Source organism: Theobroma cacao, chromosome 10 (genome assembly GCF_053813885.1).
Source record: "Theobroma cacao isolate CCN51 chromosome 10, ASM5381388v1, whole genome shotgun sequence".
NCBI classification, from domain to species: domain Eukaryota; kingdom Viridiplantae; phylum Streptophyta; class Magnoliopsida; order Malvales; family Malvaceae; genus Theobroma; species Theobroma cacao.
The window spans coordinates 21245323-21271407 of record NC_142648.1 but is presented as its reverse complement, the minus strand read 5'-3'; the positions used below and the strand labels follow the sequence as shown (position 1 = coordinate 21271407).

General features: G+C 35.0%; 3 protein-coding genes across 7 annotated transcripts; 1 reads left to right on the top strand and 2 right to left on the bottom strand.

Moving 5' to 3' along the window:
- The first annotated feature begins 312 nt into the window (after positions 1-312).
- LOC18586863 (obscurin-like protein) lies at positions 313-13483 on the top strand. 4 transcript variants are annotated; one of them, XR_016028884.1, is made up of 8 exons: positions 313-559; positions 872-2566; positions 3521-3671; positions 3763-3907; positions 3985-4230; positions 4589-4876; positions 4992-5128; positions 13209-13483. XR_016028884.1 is itself a non-coding variant. In XM_018129431.2 (7 exons), the coding sequence occupies exons 2-6, from the start codon at positions 895-897 to the stop codon at positions 4865-4867; spliced, it is 2493 nt and encodes an 830-aa protein (XP_017984920.2). In that variant the 5' UTR covers positions 313-559; positions 872-894; the 3' UTR covers positions 4868-4876; positions 4992-5322. The 4 variants fall into 4 exon arrangements, 1 of the variants encoding a protein (XP_017984920.2); XR_001929909.2 differs by having other exon boundaries at positions 13143-13483; XR_001929907.2 differs by lacking the exon at positions 13209-13483 and adding an exon at positions 6274-6944.
- A 2038-nt stretch (positions 13484-15521) lies between these two features.
- Positions 15522-17188, bottom strand: LOC18586861 (uncharacterized). The gene has a single exon (XM_007010432.3). It carries the CDS (start codon positions 16900-16902, stop codon positions 15763-15765), a length of 1140 nt encoding a protein of 379 aa, XP_007010494.2. The 5' UTR covers positions 16903-17188; the 3' UTR covers positions 15522-15762.
- Positions 17189-18025: 837 nt separating this feature from the next.
- LOC18586860 (mitochondrial arginine transporter BAC2-like) lies at positions 18026-25655 on the bottom strand. Of its 2 annotated transcripts, none has more exons than XM_018129719.2 (7): positions 25173-25655; positions 24735-24858; positions 24527-24602; positions 22744-22839; positions 21325-21841; positions 19199-19334; positions 18026-18807 (listed from the first exon to the last, which is right to left on the bottom strand). In XM_018129719.2, exons 2-7 carry the CDS (start codon positions 24849-24851, stop codon positions 18610-18612), a joined length of 1140 nt encoding a protein of 379 aa, XP_017985208.2. In that variant the 5' UTR covers positions 24852-24858; positions 25173-25655; the 3' UTR covers positions 18026-18609. The 2 variants fall into 2 exon arrangements, with proteins under 2 accessions (XP_017985208.2, XP_007010493.3); XM_007010431.3 differs by lacking the exon at positions 25173-25655 and adding an exon at positions 24957-25160.
- Positions 25656-26085: the final 430 nt, after the last annotated feature.

Below are 26085 nucleotides of genomic sequence, written 5' to 3'. Positions count from 1 at the left end.
AAACGACTTTCATGTAATTTCTAAAAAGTAAAAAATTTTATCTTAAATTTTATATTGATTTAATATTTAAAAAAATTAATATTAAATAAAATAATAAGTGATGCAATAATAATAAGTGTTTATTGATTTAAAATAAAAATATAAAAATTTAATCAAATATAATAAAAAATAAATATTTAATTTTTATTTTTTAAAATATTATAAAAAAATTTTAATTATTATTTTTTAGTTAATTTTTATTTTAAAAATATGTACTTATAAAAAACAATAACATGCTGATAACGTAATAAATAAAAATATAGAGGGAAGAAAATGGAAAAAGGAAACAGTCAAGGTGCTGTAGAAAAAATAAGCGAAATTTTGAGGGATGTAAACATAATTCAACCCAGAATCAATGAGTTTTCGTTTTAGTTTTCGCAGAGGAACGAATATGAGAATTGATACAAAGAATAGGAAAATAAAGTCCTTGAGAAAGCAAAACAGCAGCTGTTCATCATTAGGCATCGACTTGCTTTCCTTATCCAATATTTAAGGAAGAATTCCCAGTCCCAGTCTCAGGGTAAGTAGCCCAAACTCTTTTTCACTTGATTCTTTTCTTTGGGCTTTTAGTTGAGTCTCTAGACTAAAAACTGGAAACTCAGGTTTGAATCTTTTACCTATATATGTTACTGATAGAATTTTGCTCAGGTTTTGACTGCCCGGAATTTGCTTTCGTGTTTTTCAACTTATCTTTGATTTATGTTGGTTATATTGGAATTTTGGATGTAATACAAATTTAATATTAGTTATTTTAATCTTTATTTAAATATATTAATTGAAGAATGATATTTAGATTGGCCTTATGAACCTAGTTGTTTTGCTGTTTCTGCAGGTTGGGAATAAATTATTTATAAAATGGCAAGACAAGTTAATACCCTCTTTCTTGAACAATGGTTGAGGACTTGCAGTGGTGGTATTAGCCACACTGTTTCTGGGCATTCTTCTTATTCTGGGTCTTCATCTTCATCTGCTCGTGCCATTATTCAAGCATGGTCTGAGCTTAGAGATTCACTTCAGAACCAAACATTTGATCCCTATATACTCCAACCTTTGAAAACCCTCTTTAACTCCCAAACCTCTCTCCATGTTGCTGACCCTCAAGCCAAACTTCTTCTGTCTGTACTCTCCCCCCAAAGTTTCGATCTTCCTTCAGAATCATATCCTATCTTGCTCAGGCTTCTTTATATTTGGGTTAGGAAGTCTGCTAGGCCATCAACTGTGCTCATTGACTCAGCTGTGGATGTCCTTTCTCGTGTATTTACTACTGAATTTGGTTTGAAGAAAAGCGCTTCTTTTCTTGCTGAAGGTTTTCTTCTTTTAGGGGCCATTTCATTTGTGCCTCTTGTATCTGAAAGCTCGAAAATAGTGTGCTTGGAGTTGCTTTGTAGGCTGTTAGAAGAAGATCACCAATTCGTTAGAACATGGGAAGAAATTATCCCGGATGTGCTGGCAGGGATTGGATATGCATTATCTTCTTCTCTGGACGTTCATTTTGTTAGAGTTTTGTATTCTTTGTTGGGAATTTGGGGAAAGGAATATGGGCCTCCTAGTACAGTTCCTACTGCACTCATGATCTTGCATATGGTTGAATGGGTTGTGTCTGGTTTCATTAAATCACGTTCTTTTAAAAAAATTCAAGCTTTTTCACAGTGGACATTTGGAGCTCCGAGGGCAAGCTATCTTCCATTTGCTCTTGTTATGGTTGCAGCTGGAGTATTGAGAGCTAGTAGATATGCAGCTAGTGGACAAGGGTTGGAGATTGTTTCCACACTAAGGATTTCTGCAGAAAATGGAATAGTCTCTATAGCACAAAGTTTTGTTTCTAAAACTAAAGAGTTTGTAAACTCAGACAGTGATCCCATGGACAGTCTTCTTTTACAGTGTATGTCACTAGCCTTGGCTCGAAGTGGTGCAATATCTTTCAGTGCCCCTGTGCTTGTGTGCCTGGCTTCAGCCTTGTTAAGAGAAATCTTTCCCTTAAGGCACTTATACATGCAGATTCTTCAGTTCCTCCATAGCATTGGGTCTGAATTGGGGCTTAATGAGATTAAAAAACATCTAGACAGTGCTCTTTTTAAGGAAGCAGGTGCCATAACTGGTGTTTTCTGCAATCAGTATGTCTCAGCAGATGAGGAGAGCAAAAGTTTAGTGGAGAGTTTTATATGGGACTACTGTCAGGATGTCTACTCTGGTCACCGACAGGTTGCTTTGTTCCTTCGTGGCAGAAAGGATGAGCTGCTAGCAGATTTGGAGAAAATTGCAGAGTCTGCTTTTCTTATGGTTGTGGTTTTTGCTCTGGCTGTAACAAAGCACAGACTAAATTCAAACCTATCTCAAGAAATGCAGAGGGAGAAAGCAGTGCAGATATTAGTTTCTTTCTCTTGCTTAGAGTATTTTCGACGTATGCATTTGCCAGAATATATGGATACCATTCGAAAGGTTGTTGCATGTGTTCAGGAAAATGAGGCTGCCTGCGTCTCTTTTGTGGAATCAGTGCCCTCCTATGTTGACTTGACCACTTGGCAAGGTGATTATTTATGTGCAATTATAACTGAGTGTTAGGTTACTAAGGCTCTGTTTGTTTTGCAGAAATTGGCTTCTAAATATTGACTTCTGCATTTTCTGATGTTTGGTTAGCAGGAAATGGGAGGGTCAGCAGAAAATCATAATAGTCAATGGAAAATGGACCTTAAAACTTTAAAATTTTCTTCTAGTTTACAAAAGCTTAAGGCAATTGCCAGAATAACCAACACTCAAAACAAATCCTGCCACTTAACTAGACCTGTATATGGGCCTATTTACCTGACTCAGTCGAGCTTTGGATAGGATTTTAGGTCTGAGCTCGGCCTGAATCGATATATTCTTAAGTTTATAAATAATTTATTTTATTTTATTTTAGTTCAATTTAAGATATTAAATTAGTAATATAAAATTTTTAAAATATTTTAATATTACATATTACTGTTTCAAATATTATTAACAATGACAAATATTTTTTAATATTTAATAATAATTATATTACTATTTAACAATAAATAGTGTATATTAATATAAGAAATAATACATTTAATGATTTTAATAGTAAATATTAATATTTTAAATATTTTAATACTAGATGTTACTATTGATTATTAATGATAAATATTTTAAAAATATTTACATTATAAATATTGCTATTTTTTTAATATTTTAACAATATTTTTATTATATTAATAAATATAATTTAATAGTTATGTCAATATTACTATTTTGACAAGAATGAAAGTTTTCTAGAGAACAGCCAAACAACAAAAAATATTTTGCACCAAGTCATCCAAACAATAGAAAAAATAGAAAATATCAACATTTTCAGAAAATTATTTTTTGGAGGCCCATTTCTGAGAAACAAACAGAGCCTAAGTTCCAGTAGTTCTGCAGTTTGAAGTTCCTAGATGAGTTTTTCTATTGTTTGTTTTATGGAGATTTGAATTTTGTTTTGTAGACTTTTCTTCTGAGCAGAAAATGGAATATGAATGGTCCAAGGATGAGGTGCAAACTGCTCGTGTTTTGTTTTATGTGCGGGTTATTCCAACTTGCATTGAACAATTGCCTGCTCGTGTATTTAGGATGGTGGTTGCTCCAACTATGTTTTTGTATCCTAAAATACATATTTACCTTACTTGGAAAATTTATTATATATGTTAAATGATATAAACAATGATTCCTGATAACAAAGGTGATTAGATATATGGGACATCCAAACGGAAAAGTAGCTCGAGCCTCACATTCTATGTTTGTGGCATTCATGTCTTCAGGAAAAGACTCAGAGGATGAAAGAGTGTTGCTAAAGGAGCAACTTGTTTTCTATTACATGCAAAGATCTTTAGAGGTACCTAAAATTTAGTGAAAGTGACAGTATATCAAACTTTTGGGACTAAATTAATTTTTCTATTACTTTTAATATAGGGATTTCCTGGCATTACTCCTTTTGAGGGTATGGCTTCAGGAGTTGTAGCCTTGGTTCGACACCTTCCTGCTGGTAGCCCGGCAACATTTTATTGCATTAACTGTCTTGTTGATAACGCTAATAAGCTCTGCAGTGATGCTTCCACTTTAAAAGCTGAGGAGTGGAAGAACTGGCAAGGAGGCCTGGAGCCTTGTAAAAAAATCCTAGAGCTGCTTTTGCGTCTTATTTCCCTTGTTGATATACAGGTAAAGACTGACATATGCTAAGTTCTTTTGGTGCACAAGATGCAATTTTCACCATTCTTTTACTTCTCTTTTCTCTTAAAGGGTTTGACAAGTTAAAATCGGGTGCTGCTCTCGCTAGTTCTCTCCATGTTGATTGTTGGTTTATTGCTTTTGTGTTGCTTTTATGCCACTTCATGTGAAATAAACGTAATACTGTTGTTAAGTATTAAACAGGAAATATATGCTATAAACAGTGACCTCATATTGCATTTCACAATCAGAACTGCCCAGACTAGATGCTGTTGAAAATAATTAGCTTGTCAGTATTTGATGGCCATGGTGTCTGCTAGATAATATTATCATTTACTCATTTGTGCAGGTCCTACCAGCTCTAATGAAGTCGTTGGCACAACTCACTGTCCAACTACCAAAAACTGGCCAGATCATGGTTCTTAATGAGTTATATGCCCAGGTCGCTGAATCTGATGATGTCACACGTAAACCCACTTTAGTTTCATGGCTGCAGTCATTGTCTTACCTTTCTTCTCAAGCTAAAAGTGAGGTTATGACTTCCAAAGGGAGGGAAAGCGAAGAAAGCTCTGCTTCTCCAGGGGCTACAGAACCATTAGACTCGGATAAAATAAATGCTCGTCTTTGAGACATCTAGGTGCAGTTCTTGATAAATGACATAGCTAATTCTCCAAGAGATTGCCAGAATATGTGCAGGTTGCCAAAGAACTGATGATATCACTTGCAAACTAACTTTGGTTTCATGACTGCAGTCATTGTCTTATCTTTACTCTCAAGCAAAAAGTGGGGGAACTGAACTCCAACGGGAGGAGAAGCAAAAAGAACAATGCTTCTGCAGGGCATACAGACCCATTAAACTGGGATAAATTAACATCTCTGAGACATCTAGGTGCAGTTCTTAATAAATGTTAATCTTCTGTTACTCTCTCTCTCTCTCCATATATCTATTTATTTATTTATATATAACATATCATCTTGATTTTGGAATAAATGGGACCACTTGAAATTGTTAGAAGACTGCCTGTTAAGTCAAATAGGTGTTTTGTATGCTGTAATCAGTGAAATAAAATGGGAAATTCTTTACTTCGGTATGGCTTCTCGTTCTGTGTTATACCACACACTGGCTAAACCAATTTATTTCCCAATCTTAATGATATATATCTGCATTGAGATGCCAACCTTAATGAGTCTTGAATTTAAGCTTTGAAATCCATACCTTATTGCCTGCACAGAGAGGATTTTATGTCTTTAATTCAACTTTTAGATTCCCTGCATCCTATTTTTTCGATAGGTCATCCAGCATGCTCTGAATTGCTTGATCTCATTGTAGTTATTTGGTTGATTTATCAGATGGAAGGGTGTAATGTTAAAGTGGCTTGTTCTCTATATCATGTATTATCATTTTAGTGCATTTGGACAAGAGTTAATTACATAAATAGTACCTGAACTATGAGAAATTGTTGAGTTTGGTATGTGAACTGAAAAAAATGTACAATCTCATACCTCAACTATAAAAAAATATGCTTAATTGCCCCTAATTAATGACACCGTTAACTTTGGCTGATGATGTCTGTGAGCTAATAAAAAGACAACATGTGTGAGACTACAGAGAAAATTAAATGCCATATAATATGAATTTGGATACACATCATCATTTTTGTTTTTCCTTCTTTTTTACTTGTTATGTTATTTTTTCTTTCTATTTTCTTTCTTTGTTCTTCTTCTTCTCCAGATCTCTTCCTCACTAATACCTATCCTCGACCACCACCATAAACCAATCCCTTCCTCAATGGAGCATGTCTAACTCTTTACCCTCACTCTTTTCTTCTTCCTCTCTCCTCCCAACATTGCTTCAGTGCTTACTCTTTCCACAAGCCTCTTGATTTCCCTCTTCAAATCTCATTGTCCCTCCTTTGAACTTTCAATTTCAACACAACCAAGCGAGATTCACTTGCACACAAGCACATTTTGCTGGCCTTGAGCCATGTGGCTCCAAATTTTATTTTATTTTATTTTATTTTTTGTGATTTGCAGGTTTCTTTGATTTTGCTCAAATTTGGGAAATATGGGTTTCAGGTATTCAGGCTTGAGGGTTAAGATGGGTTTTTGTTATTTTGATTCTTGGGGGATATTTGGGATAAGGAATCTCAGTGAGATGAGTTTGATTTGCAGAGGAAAAGAGCAAGGATTTTGCATTGTAAGTTGTTTCTTTAGTGAGAAAATCCGGGTTTGGTTAGTGAGAGGGCTGTTTTTATTTATTAATTAATTATAAAAGTGGAATATTTTTCCGGAAAAAAGGAATAAAAAAGCAGGGAATACATACAAATAGAAAGAGAAAGAAATGTTATGCTTCCTTAGGTAATGGTTTGACTGTTTGAGAGTTGGAATCAAGAGGGGAAGGGTATAGAAAGTGAACGTTGGAAAGAAGGAAAGAGAAGCTATCTGCAGATGAGGAACAACAGATGAAGATGACGTTGCAGCCTGGTATGGTGGAAAAAATGGTGACTGGGGCATTGACAAAGGGATCTAGAAGTTTACAGAAGGAATCTGTGTTTGTGGACTATAATATTTACTTATTATTTTTTTTAACTTTCGTACTTAAAAATATGTTATTTGAGAAAAATATAATTGCCCAATCACTGAATGACTCATCATCTATACTGTGGAATTTAAATTTCGATGGCATGCTTTTTTGGCTCGGGGCACATTATTGGTCATGGTTAATGGTATTACTGGGGCACTTTAGCATATGTTTTTATAGATGAGTTACTATATTGTACATTTTTATATTTTTAGAGGATCGGAGCTGATCATGGAACCTTGAACCTCTGCTAGACTGGTAGCAATCACTAGGAACTTGGGTTGTACTTTTTTGTAACATTTAGTAAATACTTATTAAATCCTCTTGCAAGGTCTTATCAACCTAAATTGGCACTATCCTTTTTTTTTTCTTTTTTCCTTTTTGATATAGCCGAAAGGTTTAGGGCAATTAGAACTCAACAATTAAGGCTAGAATAAGATTGATTGTGTTGGAACAATAAAAAGATAATTGGGTTTTCAAAGAAACCTCTTGAATAAATATTCAAAATAACAAAAGATGATAATAATAATCTTCTACTTAAGATACTTATTTATAATAGTTAAGATAAATCTTAATCAAATAGTAATTCTAATCTTAAATAAAGATTTAAAGTACTAAAATTCTAATAAAGATAGGAAAAAGAATCTCAAACTAAATAAATAAAATAAAATCCTAAACTAACTAAAATACTAAATAAATTTTCATATGTGCCTGCATTAGTCCCCTCAGGTCAGAAAAGACTCGACTCTGACGAGTAGGCCTTGACATACTCCTCATAGTTGTCAGGATCCACTGGTTTCAATTCTTCTTCTGCAATCCAAGTGCTTTCATTAGTAGGTTTACCAAGCCATTTCACTAAAAATCGTCTATACGGGTTTCCTCGTCTAGATCGAACCTCTTTTACATCTATCACATCCTCAATAACTTCAACCTTAACAATTGGAAGCTGCTGAATTTGAGCGTCTATGGTAGATGCAGTTCCATCACATCCATCAAATGGATACAAGTCCAAAACATTGAAAATAGGACTGATTTGTAACTCAGGTGGTAACTCAATTAAATAGGCATTTGAATTGATTTTCTTTAGCACCTTACAAGGTCCAAACTTTCTAGACTTGAGTTTGTGATAAGTACCCTTAGGAAATCTTTCTTGCCTCAAGTACACAAGTACTTGATCACCTTCTTCAAATTCCTGCTTGCGACGATGTTGATTTGCTGTAAAAGAATATTCTGCATTGCTGGCCTTTAAAGCAGCCTTTACCTCTTCATGAATTTTCTGAATATGATCAGCAAATAACTCTCCTTCATTACTCACTCTAGCTTCTTGTGGTAAGGGTACTAAATCTAGCACATGTTGAGGTTTTAACCCATATGCAGCCTCAAATGGTGTCTTCTTTATGCTTCGATTGACAGAATTGTTGTAAGCAAATTCAGCTTGGGGTTTGACTAAATCCCAAGTCTTTGGGTTATTTTGAATAAGACATCTTAATATATTACCCAAACTTCGATTCACAACTTCTGTTTGACTATCTGTTTGCGGATGACAAGTACTAGAATACTTCAACTCTGTCCCAAATTTTCTCCACAAAGTTCTCCAAAAATGTCCCATAAACTTCACATCTCTATCAGAAACAATGGAAGTTGGAATTCCATGTAATCTTACAACCTCACAAAAGAATAATTCAGCAATATGAGTTGCATCAGAAGTCCTAAAACATGGAATAAAATGTGCCATTTTTGAAAACCGATCCACCACCACAAAGATAGAATCAAATCCTTTTGCTGTCTTTGGAAGTCCCAAAACAAAATCCATACTCAAATGAATCCAAGGTGCATCTGGCTCAGGTAAAGGAACATATAAACCAGTGTTTTGAGCACTGCCTTTACCAAATAAACAAGTTGGACATCTTTTCACCAACCTCTCCACATCTCGGCGCATTTTTGGCCAATAATAACGATCAGCCACCATTGCCAAAGTCTTGTCTCTGCCAAAATGTCCTCCTAAACCATTCCCATGAAGTTCTCTAATGATTTGCTCCCTTAAATATCCTTCTGGAATGCACAACTGGTTACCTTTGAATAAATAAGCTTCGTGCAACCTATAAGGTAAATTTCTAGCTTGTAATGAACCCTGCAAATCAGCTATTATCTTGCTGAAATAAGAATCAGAACTATATTGATTTTTAAGTTCTTCAAATCCTGTGACTTGAGTGCTCATAACTGATAACATTTTACATCGCCTACTCAAAACATCAGCCACAGTATTAGACTGTCCAGATTTATATTTTAAAGAGAAATTAAATTCATTGAGAAAAGAACTCCACTTAGCATGTTAATTACTAAGCTTTTTCTGCGTATTCAAATACCTTAAAGCTTGATGGTCAGAATAAACAGCAAACTCACGATAAGCCAAGTAGTGCTGCCAATGACGAATAGCCCTTACCAAAGCATAAAACTCTAAGTCATAAGTTGAATAACGTCGTCTAGAGTCTGTCACCTTTTCACTAAAAAACTCTATAGGCCTTCCATCTTGACTAAGAACTGCTCCAATTCCTACATGTGAAGCATCACACTCAACAACAAATAACTTCTCAAAATCTGGTAGTGCGAGAACTAGGGCTTCAGTCATCAAAGCTTTCACTCTTTCAAAGGCTTTTTGTGCAGAATGTGACCATTCAAATCCATCTTTCTTCAAAGATTCAGTTATAGGACTCATAATAGAACTAAAATTTCGAATGAATCTCCTATAAAAAGATGCCAAACCATGAAAACTCCTTACTTCTTTGATAGATGTAGGTGCTGGCCACTATGAAATTGCACGAATCTTCTATGGATCTGGTTTCAAACCCTCTGCAGACACAATGAAACCAAGAAATACCACTTCTGGTTGCATAAAACTGCACTTTTTCAAGTTTATATAAAGCTGTTCCTTTTGAAGTACTTCTAAAACTTGTCGTAAATGTTTTAAGTGCTTTTCCTTAGTGTGGCTATAGATCAAAATATCATCAAAGTAAACCACCACAAATGAATTCAAAAAGGGCTTGAGTACCTCTGCCATGACTCTCATGAATGTGCTTGGTGCATTTGAAAGGCCAAATGGCATCACCAACCATTCAAATAATCCATCCGGAGTTTTGAAAGCTGTTTTCCATTCATCTCCATCCCTCATTCTAATTTGATGGTATCCGCTCTTCAAATCGATCTTTGAAAACACTCTTGAACCAACTAATTGATCAAGCATCTCATCTAATCGAGGAATGGGAAAACGATACTTGATTGTAATTTTATTTATGGCACGGCTGTCCACACACATCCTCCATGAACCATCTTTCTTAGGAGCTAACAAAGCTGGGCAAGCACAAGGACTTTTACTTTCACGCACTAGACCTTTCTCCAACAACTCTTCAACCTGTCTTTGTACCTCAACTCGCTGCATAGGTGGCATTCTATATGCTGGCAGATTTGGTAATGCTGCTCCTGGTACCAAATCAATTGCATGTTGGATGCTTCGTAAAGGTGGTAGACTTTTCGGCAAATCCTCATTGAATAATTCTCCAAACTCTTTCAATAACTGCTGAATTTTTGTTGGATATTGAGGAGATTTACCCATCTGATCACTTTTTAAATGCTTAGTTACCAAAGCATACATAATACCCATCTCACTACCTTCAGCTTCAAAATTTTCAACAGATAAATACCCAGTGATCTTGTTGATCTTGCTGTTTGCTGATTTCTTAGTCTCTTCTTTAAGAGGATATGAAGTGTACCTCTTGTTATCATTGTAGAAAGAATAGGTATTTGGCTCCGTCTTATGAACCATATCGTGATCATACAACCAAGGTCTACCCACAAGAATATGACCAACATCCATTGGCACAACATCACATAGGGCCTCATCATCCAAGTTATCCCCCATAGTAAATTTCACCAAATATTGAGTAGTTACTGGTACTTCGTGTCCCTTCTTTAGCCACCCAATCTTGTAAGGATAAGGATGTTTGTTTGTAGGAAGCTTTAATTTGTTCACTGCCTCTTTTGAAATAATATTTTCCATGCTTCCTCCATCAATGACAAGATCACACACTTTACCTTCACAAACAACTCGTGTGCGAAAAATACTTCGCCTCTTCCAATCTTCTGCTTCCTCATTTACTGTTGTTGTCATTACTCTTCGTACCACTAATGACTCACCTTGTGCAGGATAAACATCGATTTCTTCTATCTCCTCATACTCATCATAAACAGGCTCTAACTCTTCCCTTAATTCTGCTAAGTTCACCCTTCGTTGTGGGCAAGCAAAAGAAGTGTGCCCATTTTCCCCACAAGTAAAACATCGAATATGGGAATTGCTGCCTCCTTTATTTGTAGAAGAACCAGAACTGTTGTCCTCCATAATGCATTATACCCTTGCCTTTATCATTCTTTTCAACATTGGTTGCACCTCTATTAGTTTTATTGATTGTGGCAGCCCCTTGATAATTTTGTTGGGATGTTGGATAACCTCGTCTTGCTTCAGAATTATTTTGCCAATGGGTGCCATATAAGGGCTTTCTAGCACCATAGCGTAAAATCCGTTTTTCTGCTGATAGAGCATATTGACGAGCATCTTCAATGTTGTATAAACGAACTACTCCCATCTCGTCTCTAATAAAATGATTTAAACCAGCAAGATAACGAGAAGTAATTTGTTCGTTACTCTCAGCTAACCCAACCCGAATTGATAAGTTATTGAATTCCGATATATACTCCTCAACAGTCATGTTATTTTGCTTCAAACAATGAAACTTTTCATATAATTCCATAGTATAATCAGCAGGTAAAAATTGCTTTCGTAATTTGCTTTTCATGTGCTCCCAAGTGCTGATTTTAAGCTTACTTTGTCGTGCACGTTGCTCTTCAACTCTCTTCAACCATTGAAGTGCAGTACCCTTTAATTTCAACTTTACAAATAACACTTTTCGATTTTCTGCCATGGGTTTCCATTCAAAGTAATTTTCCAAACTAGCTTCCCAATCCAAATATTCTTCTGCATGAAATTTTTCATGAAAATCAGTTACTTCGATCCTGATTCCTCCACCGTTTAAATCAAGAGCATGTAATAACCGGCCCTCCAATCTAACTCTTACCGCTTGATTTGCGGGTCCATCTTCATGAAAGGGGTTCTCGTTCTAAAATTCATCATCATCCTCAAGATCGTGAATCTCAAGGGAGTTGTGGTCACCTTTTGGATTCTCCATTCGGGCTTCCACTGGTTCCTGATGCTGCAAAGCTTGCACAGCTCGGGTCAAGTCATCAATCATTCTCCGCATCTCTGCCAACTCAGCTTGTTGGGGCTGATTGCCTCTACCTCGACCTCTAGCTCGACCAACCATAATCTCCTAACTCAAATCCTTATAGGATAGTAAGATCGTTTGCTCTGATACCACTTGATGTAGCCAAAAGGTTTAGGGCAATTAGAACTCAACAATTAGGGCTAGAATAGGATTGATTGTGTTGGAACAATAAAAAGATAATTGGGTTTTCAAAGAAACCTCTTGAATAAATATTCAAAATAACAAAAGATGATAATAATATTCTACCTAAGATACTTATTTATAATAGTTAAGATAAATCCTAATCAAATAGTAATTTTAATCCTAAATAAAGACTTAAAGTACTAAAATTCTAATAAAGATAGGAAAAAGAATCTCAAACTAAATAAATAAAATAAATTCTAAACTAACTTAAATACTAAATAAATTTTTATATGTGCCTGCATCACTTCTTGAAAGGAAAGCAGATTTTCTTAAGAAAATTTAAGTAAAAGTTTCTGAGAGTTGGCACTATCTTTGAATTGGATGTTACAATTTTCTGAGTTGAAAGCTTCTGCATGTAGAGCATATGAAATTGTCTCCAGTCTAATTGTTTTCCTTTTTTCTTATAGATTGAAATGGTACAATTGAGAACTCTGCAAATTGCTTGATATAATGCTCGTTAAAGATTTCAGATTTCTCTTTCCTGCATTGGTGATACCTGGTCCTGAAGTGCCATATTTGATGTAGTTATTAGAACTTAGGTGCCATTTGGCACTGTGGGGAGGTGTGGTGGGGAGTCCTTTCCACCACATTGGACCCTTTTTTTCCACTAGGCTTCAGTGGAAAAATGGGTCCTCCTGCTGTGCCAAAAAAGGGTCAGTGTGGTGGGAGACCTCCCCCACTACTCCTCCTCGCAGTGCCAGACACATTTTTTAGGAGTGCTTACGCAGAACATGCTGAAATATTACATCTTAGGTTCGGTTCATTATTTTATCCTGAGTTTTACTTAAGTTTTATGATTTTTTCAGTGAAATTGATAGGATCAGGATGATGGAACGTTGGCCTTGTCATTCTGTGACTTTCCCTTTTTGTAGGTGGAGCCTTTAAGCATCAAATTTCACAGGTAGAGCTGGAATAACCTTTGTAGTCTTGTGCTGTGCCTGGCTCCAACAAAAATGCTGCTAAGATGCTAACCCCCATGATTTGCTTGTTTGATACAAACATCTAAGCCATGTAGAATTGTCTGAATTTTTCAAAATTCATGGCAAGAATATGTAACTTGATTGCATCAGCGAAAACAAATTTTCTTTCAAATACATATTCCAATCATTGATATCAGCAAAGTATATCTGAATTGCCAAAATGTCCAGTAATTAAGGGTTTATTATACTCTGGTCTATTTTTCTTTATTAGTAACTTGGCTAACATTGACCAATTATTTAGACTCAAAGTAGTATTCTCAAAAATAGTCATTAAACGTACTTCAAATTTCTTATTGCTTGCTTACGAAATTCTCAACCCTAGAATTAAATGATTGGACTATTTATTGGTTCAGGATTTGGAAATGAGGAGTTTCACGGTGCTCTTACTAGGGTGCCACTATTTTCTTATCATTTGTGGTTAGGAATACCAGAAGCTTTTGTAAGCAAATCTCTTGGAACCACTTCTGCATGCTTTTGTGTTTCAGCACTATCATTCTAGCTTTTCTCTTCCAATGCTGCTGTCAAGAGGGCTCTGATGAGACCATATTACTTCACAGGTCTTTTATGTGTAGGAATATTATAACTTGTAACACCTGATAAGCAAAGATGGAATGACTTGACTATCAGTTGCTGTCAAAGCTCAATTGGAGATCAGGCAAGCCACCAGAAAAGCTACTCAGATTGAAAATCCTAAAAGCTCCCAGGAAATGGTTAAACCATGCCCTTGAAGCTGAAAAAGATGTGAATCTGTGGTGTTCTGATTCTGTTTAACATATATGAATTGGCGAAGAGCAGATGATATAACCTCTGAAGTTGAATCCTTAGCTTTAGCTTTGCTAGACATTGGAAACTATGGTGTCTCAAGGATACATGGATGCTAGATGTGTAAGCATTAGCAGACCAACAAAGAAAACATGATGCAGCCTCTAAAGTTGCTTGAGACCTAGAGGTTTTTTTGGGGCAAATGGGTTGTATAGGCTAGGATGTTTGTGCTGGTTCATGTTGCCCTGGTTGGCCTATCAGTCCTAGTATATTGCTGGTAAAGTATGATTCATCCGGCGCTGTCTTCCTTACTCCAATTGTTTGATCTGGAGCTTGAATAATGAGGGATATATAGGAGAGATGTTTGTAATTAACTTCTACTGAATCCAACTTCTCTAAGCAAACATTAAAAAAATTTCCTCACATGTGAATGTCATGATAGGACTTCTGGAGACAATGACCCTACTAGTTGATGTAATTTCTGGAGCCTGGTTATGAGAGGCCTACGCAGTGTCCATGTATTCAGTCTACTTTTATTTCCCAACTGTTTTGGGGCCGAAGTAAAATTATTGCTGATGGTTTCTTGAAAGAAAAGTATTGAGTGCTGAAATTTTGTTCATGGAGTAGGGAATTTATCAAGTCACGATCTCATCGCTGGTTTATATTGGTAAATAATTTTTGAGTGGGATGCTGTAAATTTGTGCTCATCAGGGTTATTATCTGTCTTGGAGGAACAGATTCATGCACCCTTCCATGGGATTAATATTATTTTTTTTTGTAAGACTGATTATTGTTTAAGTTGACTATAAGTGAGTTTGATAAATTCTTTTAACATTTGCTGATATATTCGTGTCACTTAGCATCTAATATTTAGATAATTACTGGAAGTATTAATCTGCATTTTATGTGATGAAAACTGTCTTATAGCAGATGGTATAATATCAGTTTGGATTTATCCTGTAGCATTCTAGGTTGAACAGTTGGTATTAGTCTGGTCTAACTTCTCAGCTTAAGTTTTTAGGTTTGATTGTTGGATATTGACATATTGTGCATGGCCTGTAATCTGAACCTCCAAATCAAATGCAAAATGACAATGAGAAACTCCAAAGTTAGAAACAAATTTCTTGATCTAGAAGCAAGTTCATTCTATTGTTGCACACTTGTAATGCAGGTGGAGAAAGATGCCTGTTTTTGCCTTATTAGTATGGAATTTCAACTCTCAGCCAGGAAGGGAAGTAACCCAAAGTTCCAACTGCTATCATCCTGGAGTTACATATTTAGCAGGATCTTCTCGAAAAATTACCTCTGCAAAGTATGCCTGAATCTGAATAGATACAAGGATCAACTGGGAGCAAATGAAGAAGCTGCCAAAAGCAATGCTAAACTATTGAATCCCAAAATATTCAACAGAGGATTAAGAAGCTTATGAATACGAATTAAATGTGTCGCTGAAGTGGAATTGTACCTGTTATATTCCCAACAAAACATAGAGGAAGCTTGGAAAGCTCCAAAAGCATGATACATTAATTCAGTATATTTATCAATTTTACATTAGTATCTGGCAATTTCCATCTTCTGTTCATAAAAAAGAATACCAAGGATTTGGACAAATGACTATGATAACACCCAAACAAAATACAGTAGAATCAAGAGAAGACAAAGCAAAAAAGAGTGACAATCATATTCAGCAGCAAATGGGGCAAATAATCAAACCATTCTCATTGCACTGCAGGCATTTACTGGACAACCCATCATCGGCAATGATCCTGTGACTGCCGTTGCATTTGAAACAAAGCACAAACCTAACTCCGGCGCAGCCTTCACAGGGGGCATTGGATGTATCAGCAGGAATGCCTTGAAAGAGAAGCTTAAGCTTCCCTTGCTCATGCAAAGTGAGAACCTCTTCTGCTCCACCAATATATCTCCCTTTTATGAAAAGCCTTGGAGGCATTACTTTGCCATCCAAAATCCTCCACAACTCTTCCTTGTACTCTGTATGCATCGATATATCTCTTTCATAGAAAATGACCCTGAAACTCTCCAATAGAAACCTGACGCTGTTACAACCCTCGAAAGTCTTTCTTATTCCTTTGAGAGTCGTCGTGTAAAGGATGACTGATCCATCACCTCCAGGAGGACACTTCTCTTCAAAACCTAAAAGAGGATCACCCTCATTATCATCATCATCATTAACGACTACATCAACAAGGTCATCATCTATGCGGCGAGTCTTTTGTGGGGGCTCGTTTTCGCTCTTTTCAAGATTCTCTTGCTCAATTCTTGCTTTTCTTTCTTCTTCACTCATCTTGATATGCTCCTTCACAGCTTGTTCAAAGGCAGCCAGTAGGTTAGGGTCGAAGAGAGTACAAGTGTTCAAATCCGGCTTCCGAAAGGAGGAGACATCAATCTCCGATAATGGGGTGCTCTGCCTACGATTCCCTGTCTCAAGTTTCACGGGAAAATTCACATTCTCTTTCTCAACAACTACATCAATATTTGCCTTCGTTGTCGGCCTAATATTCTCTTTGTCATCAACCCCATCATTCCAATCCATTTCTTCATCGTCGTCTTCAAGATCTTTCATTAGCTCTACTACATCAATGACTTCGGGATGTTGTTCAACTGTCACACAGCTCTCTTTAATCTTGTCTTGCTCTGATTCTTTGCTGAACAACTTGGGTTGTTCATTGAGATTTGGGGTCTTGGGACAAGAATCAATGAACCCATCAATTGCAAATACTTGAAGAACTCGATCTGGCTTTAGGTAACCAACTGGTTTGATTGATTTCAGCTTCTTCATAAACTTTCCTTTCACACTCTTCATTCTTTTCTCTCCTTTATTTTCCACCCCAGAAAACAAAAAAAACAAACAAACCCAATGTTAAATTCGATCTGGTTTGGGATAAAGACAGAAGAAAATTGAAATAAAATTGAGGATTTGGTGTTAAATCTAACAGGTGAAAAAGATTAAAGCAAAGAATGAAGAGACAGAATGGTGGTGGCCTGAGGTTCAACGGGTAGAAAGCTGATATTTTAAAATGTATCTCAGAAAAGGAGAAAGAATCCAATGCAGACAGTATCAGGAATTTTGTTCTAGATAGGTGAACTGAGGCCATCAAAACAGTAGCACGTGCAGATTGATTTCAGGACAAACACGAATGGACACGTGGTGAATAGAGAGAGGCGGGTGTAGTTACAGGTAAGAGTTTGTAAAAGCAGAAAAGAGGGAATGGGTAACGGTCATAATTTACTTTTGTAGGGGCCCAACAGCTTGACTACTCGAGTATGTGCTTCGTTTCCTTTTGATTAGCTTTCCCTCCCCTTTGTAGTTTTCTTTTTCGTTCCTTTTATTTTTAAGGTATAATACTTAAAAAAGCCTTCAATTATTTCAAAAAAATTTAAGTAAATTTTCATTTTTAATTATATTACCAAATATTTATATTTTGAATCTGAATCAAATAAACAATTATGATTAATATTTGATTATTATTATTAATCAAAATATTATTTATCATTCTATAAATTATGACATTGCATGTTAACGTGACATTATCATATAACCATATAATACTTTTAACCATCTATATTAACATTACATGAGTAAAAAAAATAAATAACATTTTAACTAATAACGATTAATTAATTAGTAATCATAAAAACTTATTTATATTTTTTAAATAATTCAAGAATTTTTTCAAATATTATGTCTTTTTTTTAATCATATTATTATTATTATTATTATTTTGAGTTATAACTCTTCTACTTTTCCCATTCCTTTAGAAAAGATTTATGACATGAAAAATTGTTTGTGAGAGTAAGATGAGGGGAATAAGAATAGAAAGCAATAGGAATAACTCCCCTTTTATAAGCAATAATTGTAACCCTCTTGCTTTTGCCATTTGAGTTTCATATGTGATATACAAAAGCTAAAAGCAAGAGGCAAAAGCTGTGGCACTCAAGAATCTTCATATATATAAGAAATGTAGACATAGCATCTTCATTTGAAGTGTTGCAAATGGTATAAAATCAGTCAGGATAATTTTTACAAACAGCTTAATCAAAGAGCAAGATAAAATGACATTGTTAATGATGGCTGACAAACTAATTGAACTGCAATCATAAATTTCAGCTTGTTTTTCACTGTGGCTGTGGGTGGCAACCAAATGCACATTCAAGTTCCAATTACTCCTTAAATTCAAGCCTCTCATTATTTCCAAGCAAGAATAGACTTACCAGACCTATGGCAATACAGCTTCAGTCCAATATTTCTGCACTGGACTTTAAAGAAAAGACTGCATGCAGGCAACCGAATATACCACTTAAGTCACCTTAAAGCAGCCTTTCGCATTCTTATCCTTTCATTGATGTAGTATGTAGGTTCGATATTTGTGTAACACTCTGCTAAAACGTGTTTCTTTTCTAATCTCTCCCCTTCTTCCCCACAAACCCACCATTCTCAACAGCACTTAACTCTCTCCACTTTCCTTTTTTCCCCTTTAAAAGCTCTTTCTGATACATAGCTCTCAAAGTATCAATTACTTGAAACAAGATAATTAATGGACAAATAATAACTTCCCACTAACACGAATGATGCTATCCCACTACGAGCCATCCGCGGCCAAATACCACGATATAAAAGAGTTCTGTCAGCAGGGTGAATCCCTGTAATTCTCTCAAATCTTTTCCCTGGTATTTTCCACTTGAGAAGCTTTCTCTCCATTGAAATGAACTGCAAGGAATAAGTGGCTACATCAAGGCCATCTGCATATGAGTAAGACGACTCAAAATGTCTTGACTATGCATTGATTATGAACCTAGTGGCCTACCTCATACATGATATTCTTTTCATTGAGTAACATAAAAGCTTAACAACCACAAATACTAGCAGGAAGAAAAACATATACGAACATTAACAAGCCAAAATATAACAGTTCATACAATGGAATAAAAAACGGGAACAACATTGTAAATTATAAAATAGTGGATGAAGATTGAAAACAGAACTATTTTGTCATACTGACTCATTACTGGCAATCTCATGGCAAAGGTAACTTGGATGAACAAACTCATATGCTACAAGAAAACATCACAGATAAAGCAGCTCCTAACAGAAAAGGTACCTTGGGCAACACTATACATTGTGATCGACTTTTGGCAGTGTCAAAACTGTGAGATACAGCAGCAGCAACTGATCCTGAAAACCCTGCTGCAAGACTAACAGCTAAAGGGGAGAGTGGACCAATATCTTCATCATACCTGAGGAAGAATTCCAAATTTTAGCCATAGAAGCTAACATCTAGAAGTTAAAATCTTATCAACAGTTTGGGCAATGTCTGAAATTCATTGCAGATAATTTCACATAATGCCATCTAATGATATATAACAATATTCTATCTCAATTCTTGTTTCATGTTAATTTATAAAGCCATGGAAAAGTAGTTTGGTCCAACAACAGCTAAATTTTCTGAGACAATGTATGACAAGGAAAACCATGTCACAAAAGCTTTTGATAGCGTAACTGATCATGGAAACCTGAGATAGAGTCTTCAAACTTAACCATATATTACTTGGGAAAGCTAGAACTAGCTCTAAACTAAATTACAAAAAGCTAAACACCTAGAAGATCTTAAATATTAAGTTTGAATGCCCTCCATTTCAGAAAAATGGAATATGGAATTTCTTTCCTTGATAAGTAATGAAATTATTAACTTTCAAAAAAAAAAAAAAAAGATTGACAGTCCAATTCAAATATCATGATTTTACACCCTAGACCTATCTTTTTATCATGTGGCTCTCTTCCAGTATACAGACCATACTTGGGTAGAAAACTAGCCACACAATCAGGCAAAGATTCTAGAACAAGAGAAAGAATTGATAAAATGGGATATCCATATGTTATTGATTAAAGTGCCTCAAGCAGTATAAGGATAAAGAATCAAATTTTTTAGCTTTATTAACTATACAGACATTTTTGAGACAAAATCATAGATGCCTTAACAACAAAAGCATATCCTGCCTTTCAAAAAAAAAAAAAAAAACCTAAAGCATATCCTAAATGACACACCCAATGGTTAGAACTTGATTCTGTCACTTGGAAGTTTCAGTTCAAAACTTGGGGAAAGGGGTGGGGCTGATGTAAAAGAAGAGGGCTACTGCCAATGAATAACCCAAAGATTCAATGGGCTTCTACAAGTACTAAAGATGTATCAACTCAAGCACAATCCAAAGAATACAAAACAAGGCAAGGAAAGCTAAGACATTTTCCTTCTTGAACTTTGTTGATAGAACATACATAAATAAGAGAGAAACAAAGATTTATTCTTCATAATCAATAAGATAACAAATATTAACAAAAGCCAAGTTCGTGAAAGAAATGCTAGCCTATGTGCATGTACACATCGTGCTAAAACTTGATCATTTCTATTAACCTGGTTTAAAAGCGAGATAATAGTTTACAACATATCAACATTGTATCCAAAGAGAAAAAGGAATAGATGTCCACCAGCTAACCTAACTACTCACAAGCCAATTAGTCTTGTGCTTCAGAAAATTTAACTAAACCAGAAAAAAGTGAACCTATTTATATTTGTCAATTGTGAACCCAAGACCTACTCTTACCAAGATATTCCCACAGTAAATAACTTCATTTGCAAGCAAAATAGTACACAAATAGTTCTTAGATACTTGAAAGGTTTGAATTTTACGAAACAGAAAGGAAAAATAAAACTTAAATCAGCACCAATTTACACATGCATGCAAATTAGTATCACATCAGTGATGAACCAAAATTTTTGTATCTAAAGGTGTGCAGAAAGAAAATCTATAACATCATATAGAAAAAAAATGCAGCATTATGTTTTCTTAATTGTTTAACTTCAATAATTTCACTCAGGGAACACCAGTGGCCATTTGGAAACATTTTTTTTGTTTTTGTTTTTCCTTTCTAATTTCTTTTCTTTTTGGATAAGTTTCCTCTTCTAATTTCTTTCTCTTACAAGCACTAGATCTTCAAATTATTACCATCTACACAATAAAAGTATATTAAATCTTGGTTTGCAATAACAAACTTGAACCAAAAAATTAGATGATTGCTTTGCCATATTTGGTTCAGCATCCTTCTCTCCATTCTCATGCACATAAAGAATGAAATATAATGAGAACAATGCTAGCTCACCATAAAATCAACTAAAACATTTAACAGGAAAACATTATGTATCATATGACATAGTGGGAATAAAAAGAACACCTGGGTGGGGGATCCATCCCAACTGCCTTCCAGTCTAGCATTGCTCGGTGCAAAAATTGCCAAGTAGAGAAGAATATGCCACCAAATATAGAGTCTCGAGCAACTCCAGAACGAAGGCCTCTCCATAATGCACCCCATCCTTCCAAAGAAATGATTTGGGATGGCCTCCGAACATCATAAACTGGTGGTGGCCTCCCAGACCCAGTCATCATCCAAGGGTACTCTTGTATGGCACTGACCATATTAGGATGTTTGCTGTTTAAAATGGACAACATTCCTACCGAATGGTTCAATGTCCTCATGTCTAGAGTATATCCACACAGTAATCGGGCAATTGCTGGCACAACAGCTTTATTTTCTGTTACTAGAGTCGATCTTGAAAAGTGAGAAGCAGAGGTCACTTGTGCGCGAAGTTTAATAAGTTCAAAAGGGGAGCTTGTCAGTGACTCCACAGCACCAGCTGCCATCCCTGCCATCAGGGCCTCGGAGATGTACACATAATTGTCTTCTCGACCATCTGCGAAACAGCCATTTCACCACATGATGCACTAAATGTTGTCGATGCTCTGGAAGGAAAACTTATTTCAATTATCCTGTTACATTATGCCATTTACATGAACACTTCAAAGTATGAGGAGAAGGAAGTTGAGAAAGGAGAGTTTGCTGATTATGAGCAGATCAGTTCTGCTACTGCTAACATCAGAAAATGAGATCACTGAGACATGATTATATCTGTTAGGTTTTTGTATAACATCTGCAGATTTTTTAATATAATTAACAAGAAAAGGTAGAACATCCACAGATTTTAGTTTTAATTAGAATGTAGCTACTCAATTGAATCCCTTTCTTAAATAAAACAGAGAGATGTTATCGACAGATTAGTTTTGTGTAATTTTACTATACAACTATACCTCTAAAACATCTGCACCCATTTGACTGCACATGCTTACATACAATAAACAAATTAGACAATAAAACAGAAAAATTAGCACTATCCATGCCTGATACACAGCTAGATAGACTGATAGAACATGGAGAAGGGTGGGTTTGTATTTGATGGTCATAAAGTGACTCAGACGAATGGTCACTTAGAAGAAAAGTTAAAAGTGAAACACGTTGTGATTCCTTGGTTTCTGCATATTACATTGTAAATCATGAATCAAATTAACAAGGAGTAACTTTGTGATCTATTCAGCAATTTAATAAAATACTTAACAGACTGATGTTCTTTAATGATCAATGCTATGAAAGCTCCTAAGTTGTCTCTTTTTAAATTAGGCATAAAATATTAAAACATGGTTTGCATGTTTTATAATCACCCAAATTGTGGAAGAGAAATATGCACACTTGTTATATTAAGCATCCTACATTCAGGGTAAAATGACTTGTAAAGACTACTAAGTGAATGACAAAGAATACCTTTATAGAAGGCTGTCAAAACTTCATACATTCCAAAGCGAGCTCCCAAACCAAAAGTTTTCCCCCAGGCCAACCACTCAAAGCCAGTATACAAAACTGTGTTTTTCAAAAGAAAGCAAAAATCAAACTCCAAATAAAAGTTAGGATACTGACCATGACAAAATTTGTTTTTAGAAAACAAAGCTAGAAAGGGAAGGCAAGCATAATAGGCAGTAAGCAGGATACGGAAAAGAAGGGGGGTGGGGGTAGAGGAACTGCAAATTTTAGTTTCCATAGTTGTGTATTCAAATTTCTGAGAGGTATCAACCAAAACAAATAGGATGTCCATCTTTCCTATCTAGACTGTCCTAAAACTAATTCAGTTTCCTTTTCTAATACTTGCTACTTTTTTTTTTTCTCTATTCCATATATTTTTAAAATTTTTTGACAGTAAAAACTATAGAAAAAAAATTATAAAAATTATAAAATAATAATATCAAAAACTCTAAACCCATAATATTTCTCTTAATCTCCATGCCAAGTCAAAAGTGAAGATTCCGTTTGAGATGGAGGAAATATGTATTTATATGGTAGTATTAACACGTAGATGACAAGGTAAAACAAACTAAGAGGAAATAGATAGACCACGTTTAAGGTTTAAACAAATGTTATGAATTGCCCTGCTGATTTGTAGCTTAAATTAATTTAGAGGTGTATTTCAGATTTCTTTTCTTCAAATTGAGAAGGCATCAACGCATACAATTGGTGAACATGCAACTAATCTTTTGACCATAACAAGCTAGAGTCTTTGTGCACCCTGCTTGCCCAAATTACAGCTTCAAGTTTTAACCAAATCAACTGTCTTCATTGTACACTACCATTAGTTTGGAGATCAGAGAGAAAAAGGTAGTGGCTGCAACAAAATCCATTTTACTGTTGCCATATTGATGCAGGCGCATATGAAAATTTATTTAGTATTTTAGTTAGTTTAGGATTTTATTTTATTTATTTAGTTTGAGATTCTTTTTTCCTATCTTTATTAGAATTTTAGTACTTTAAGTCTTTATTTAGGATTAGGATTACTATTTGATTAGGATTTATCTTAGCTATTATAAATAGGTGATCTTAGATAGAAAATTATTATTATCATCATTTGTTATTTTGAATATTTATTCAAGAGGTTTCTTTAAAAACCCAATTATCTTTTTATTATTCCAACACAATCAATCCTATTCTAGCCCTAATTGTTGAGTACTAATTGCCCTAAACCTTTCGGCTACATCACATATATTAGACATTCTCCTCTGCAGTTTAGCTTTCACAAAAAGCACAGAGCATTACCTATGGACTTAAGCTTTTCTCTCCATCTACCTTCCTCCCTCATTTAATCTTATAGGACTGAAAACTTAGTCCAAACACGGCATTATTTCCAAAATTTATAAAATTGAGGGCAAATGGTTCTCGATGTTCTTATGAATCAGCTATGAGCATTTCTTCTTTCCCCTTATCCTTCATTTGAAATTGGTAATGTACTTGAAAGCCAGCAGGTGGAGAAGGACAAAAGTATCAAACAAATTTGAAAATCCAATAACCACCACCAATATAGGAAAAGTAAGCATATCAAGGTTCCCAAAGTCACAATACACAATTCTATTTTGCCAAATATGCAACAGTTATATACCATTCCATCCATTTTGTCAATTCATATCAAACAAACAAAATGGGTAACCAGCAACTAACATTTTGACTCAAAGTGGAAGTCAATACATAAGTAAAATAAAAAAAAGAGAAGGTTAAGGCTTACCTGAAATTCCTGACAAAGCTCGAACTCGATTTATAACCTGAGAGGCAGTCAATTGCTTACTGGAACTTGAACCAACCTGTTCACCTCGAAAAATCAGAATACATAACAGATATTAGAAATAAATAGATTACTGATTTTTCTAAAACAAGAAAAGGGTATTAAAAGAAAAACAGATTAATTTGAAACGAAAAGGGAAAAGAAAGGGAACCTGAATAAGTGATTTGATTGTGTCAAGAGGGTAAGTAAGGGCAGTGGCGAATACCACAGAACCTGAAGCGGCAATTGCATGAGTTGCAAACAAATGGTTCTGCAACAACTCATCCATTTCAAACCTGGGAAAAGTTACAATTATATATTTGTTATTTAATTCAGAGCAAAAGAATACAATTCGCTGCAAATGCACGTGAAAAGAGCTTATAATGTAACTTACTTGTATCCAACTGAATCAAAACGAAAATACTTTTATGCCATTTTAGCATGCATCAAATGAAAGGAAAATACTTGAATCTCCCGGGAGTTTGTTTCCCACTTTCTTTAATAAGGAAAGAAATTAAGATAGGCAATAGCTAGAGTCCAGGGAGTCGTAAATTCAAAACATTATTTTTAATTCTAAATTAAAAAGTCGAGTAATGGCAATTTGACTCACTGAGTCAAGAAACGAAATGGATTTGATCAGACGGAGGACCAGAGCTAAGGGATTATCTACAACATAAGTAAAAGTGGCTTCCTCGATTTGCCACGTTTCACTTTTTTATTTTATCACGTGGCAGCTTACAGTGTGATCAGAAAAAACAAATTATCACTGAGTGAGTCAAACAAAAACAATGAAGAATGCACTTCAAGGGTGTCCAGGGTTTTAAATTTGTGGCAGGACTTATAAAAGAAAACCCAAATTGCAGGAGGAGAACGGTGGCTAGGCTTTTTTGGAGAGGGAGAAAACTGGCAGCAGAAGGAAAGGGCGGAGAAGAAAAGAGTAAAGGGAAAGAAAGAGGGAGCCGCTGCCGGAAAGGCTTACGCCAACAAGGGTGACGGTACCGGGGACTAAGTAATGGAGAGAGGATTTAGAGCAAGGGGTTGGCTGCTGCCAGTGGAAGGAGAAGAAGAGAGCAAAAATGAAGAAAAGAAAAAAGGTTCGTCATTAGTTTAAAATAAAATTTTTTTATGAAGGATAAAATAAAAAGAAGTGGGTTGGATTCATCCAAGTCCAACCTAATTCGAGTTTAGTTAAATTTTTTATATATAAATTAAATTTATGAAAATAAGATAAGAATAAAAAGTAAAATAAGTTTTTTTGATAAATAATAAAAATGAACAATGAATTGAATAAAGTTAATAATAACTTATCAAAATTATTGAAGGATTCCAAAATTATTTTTAGAATGTTGATTAATTTTAAATAATTATAAAAGCATAAGATAAGAAAATAGTAATTAAAATTGAAGATAATTTAAAAAATTTCATCATTAAAACTAAAAAAATTTTAATAAGTGTAATTAATATTTATTTTATTTTGACTTTCCAAAAATATTTATTTTCTTTTAATAATTTTATTGTATAAA

What these genes read in the sequence shown, in the direction of transcription:
- LOC18586863 (XM_018129431.2), top strand. Translation starts at nt 895, where the DNA reads ATGGCAAGACAAGTTAATACCCTCTTTCTTGAACAATGGTTGAGGACT. An exon ending in TGACTTGACCACTTGGCAAG is followed by an intron (nt 2,567 to 3,520) that starts GTGATTATTTAT and finishes TTTGTTTTGTAG; the next exon opens with ACTTTTCTTCTGAGCAGAAA. An exon ending in ACATGCAAAGATCTTTAGAG is followed by an intron (nt 3,908 to 3,984) that starts GTACCTAAAATT and finishes CTTTTAATATAG; the next exon opens with GGATTTCCTGGCATTACTCC.
- LOC18586860 (XM_018129719.2), bottom strand. Translation starts at nt 24,851, where the DNA reads ATGGATGAGTTGTTGCAGAACCATTTGTTTGCAACTCATGCAATTGCC. An exon ending in AGCTTTGTCAGGAATTTCAG is followed by an intron (nt 22,840 to 24,526) that starts GTAAGCCTTAAC and finishes TGAAAAACACAG; the next exon opens with TTTTGTATACTGGCTTTGAG. An exon ending in GGGATGGATCCCCCACCCAG is followed by an intron (nt 19,335 to 21,324) that starts GTGTTCTTTTTA and finishes ATTCTTCCTCAG; the next exon opens with GTATGATGAAGATATTGGTC.
- LOC18586861 (XM_007010432.3), bottom strand. Translation starts at nt 16,902, where the DNA reads ATGAAGAGTGTGAAAGGAAAGTTTATGAAGAAGCTGAAATCAATCAAA.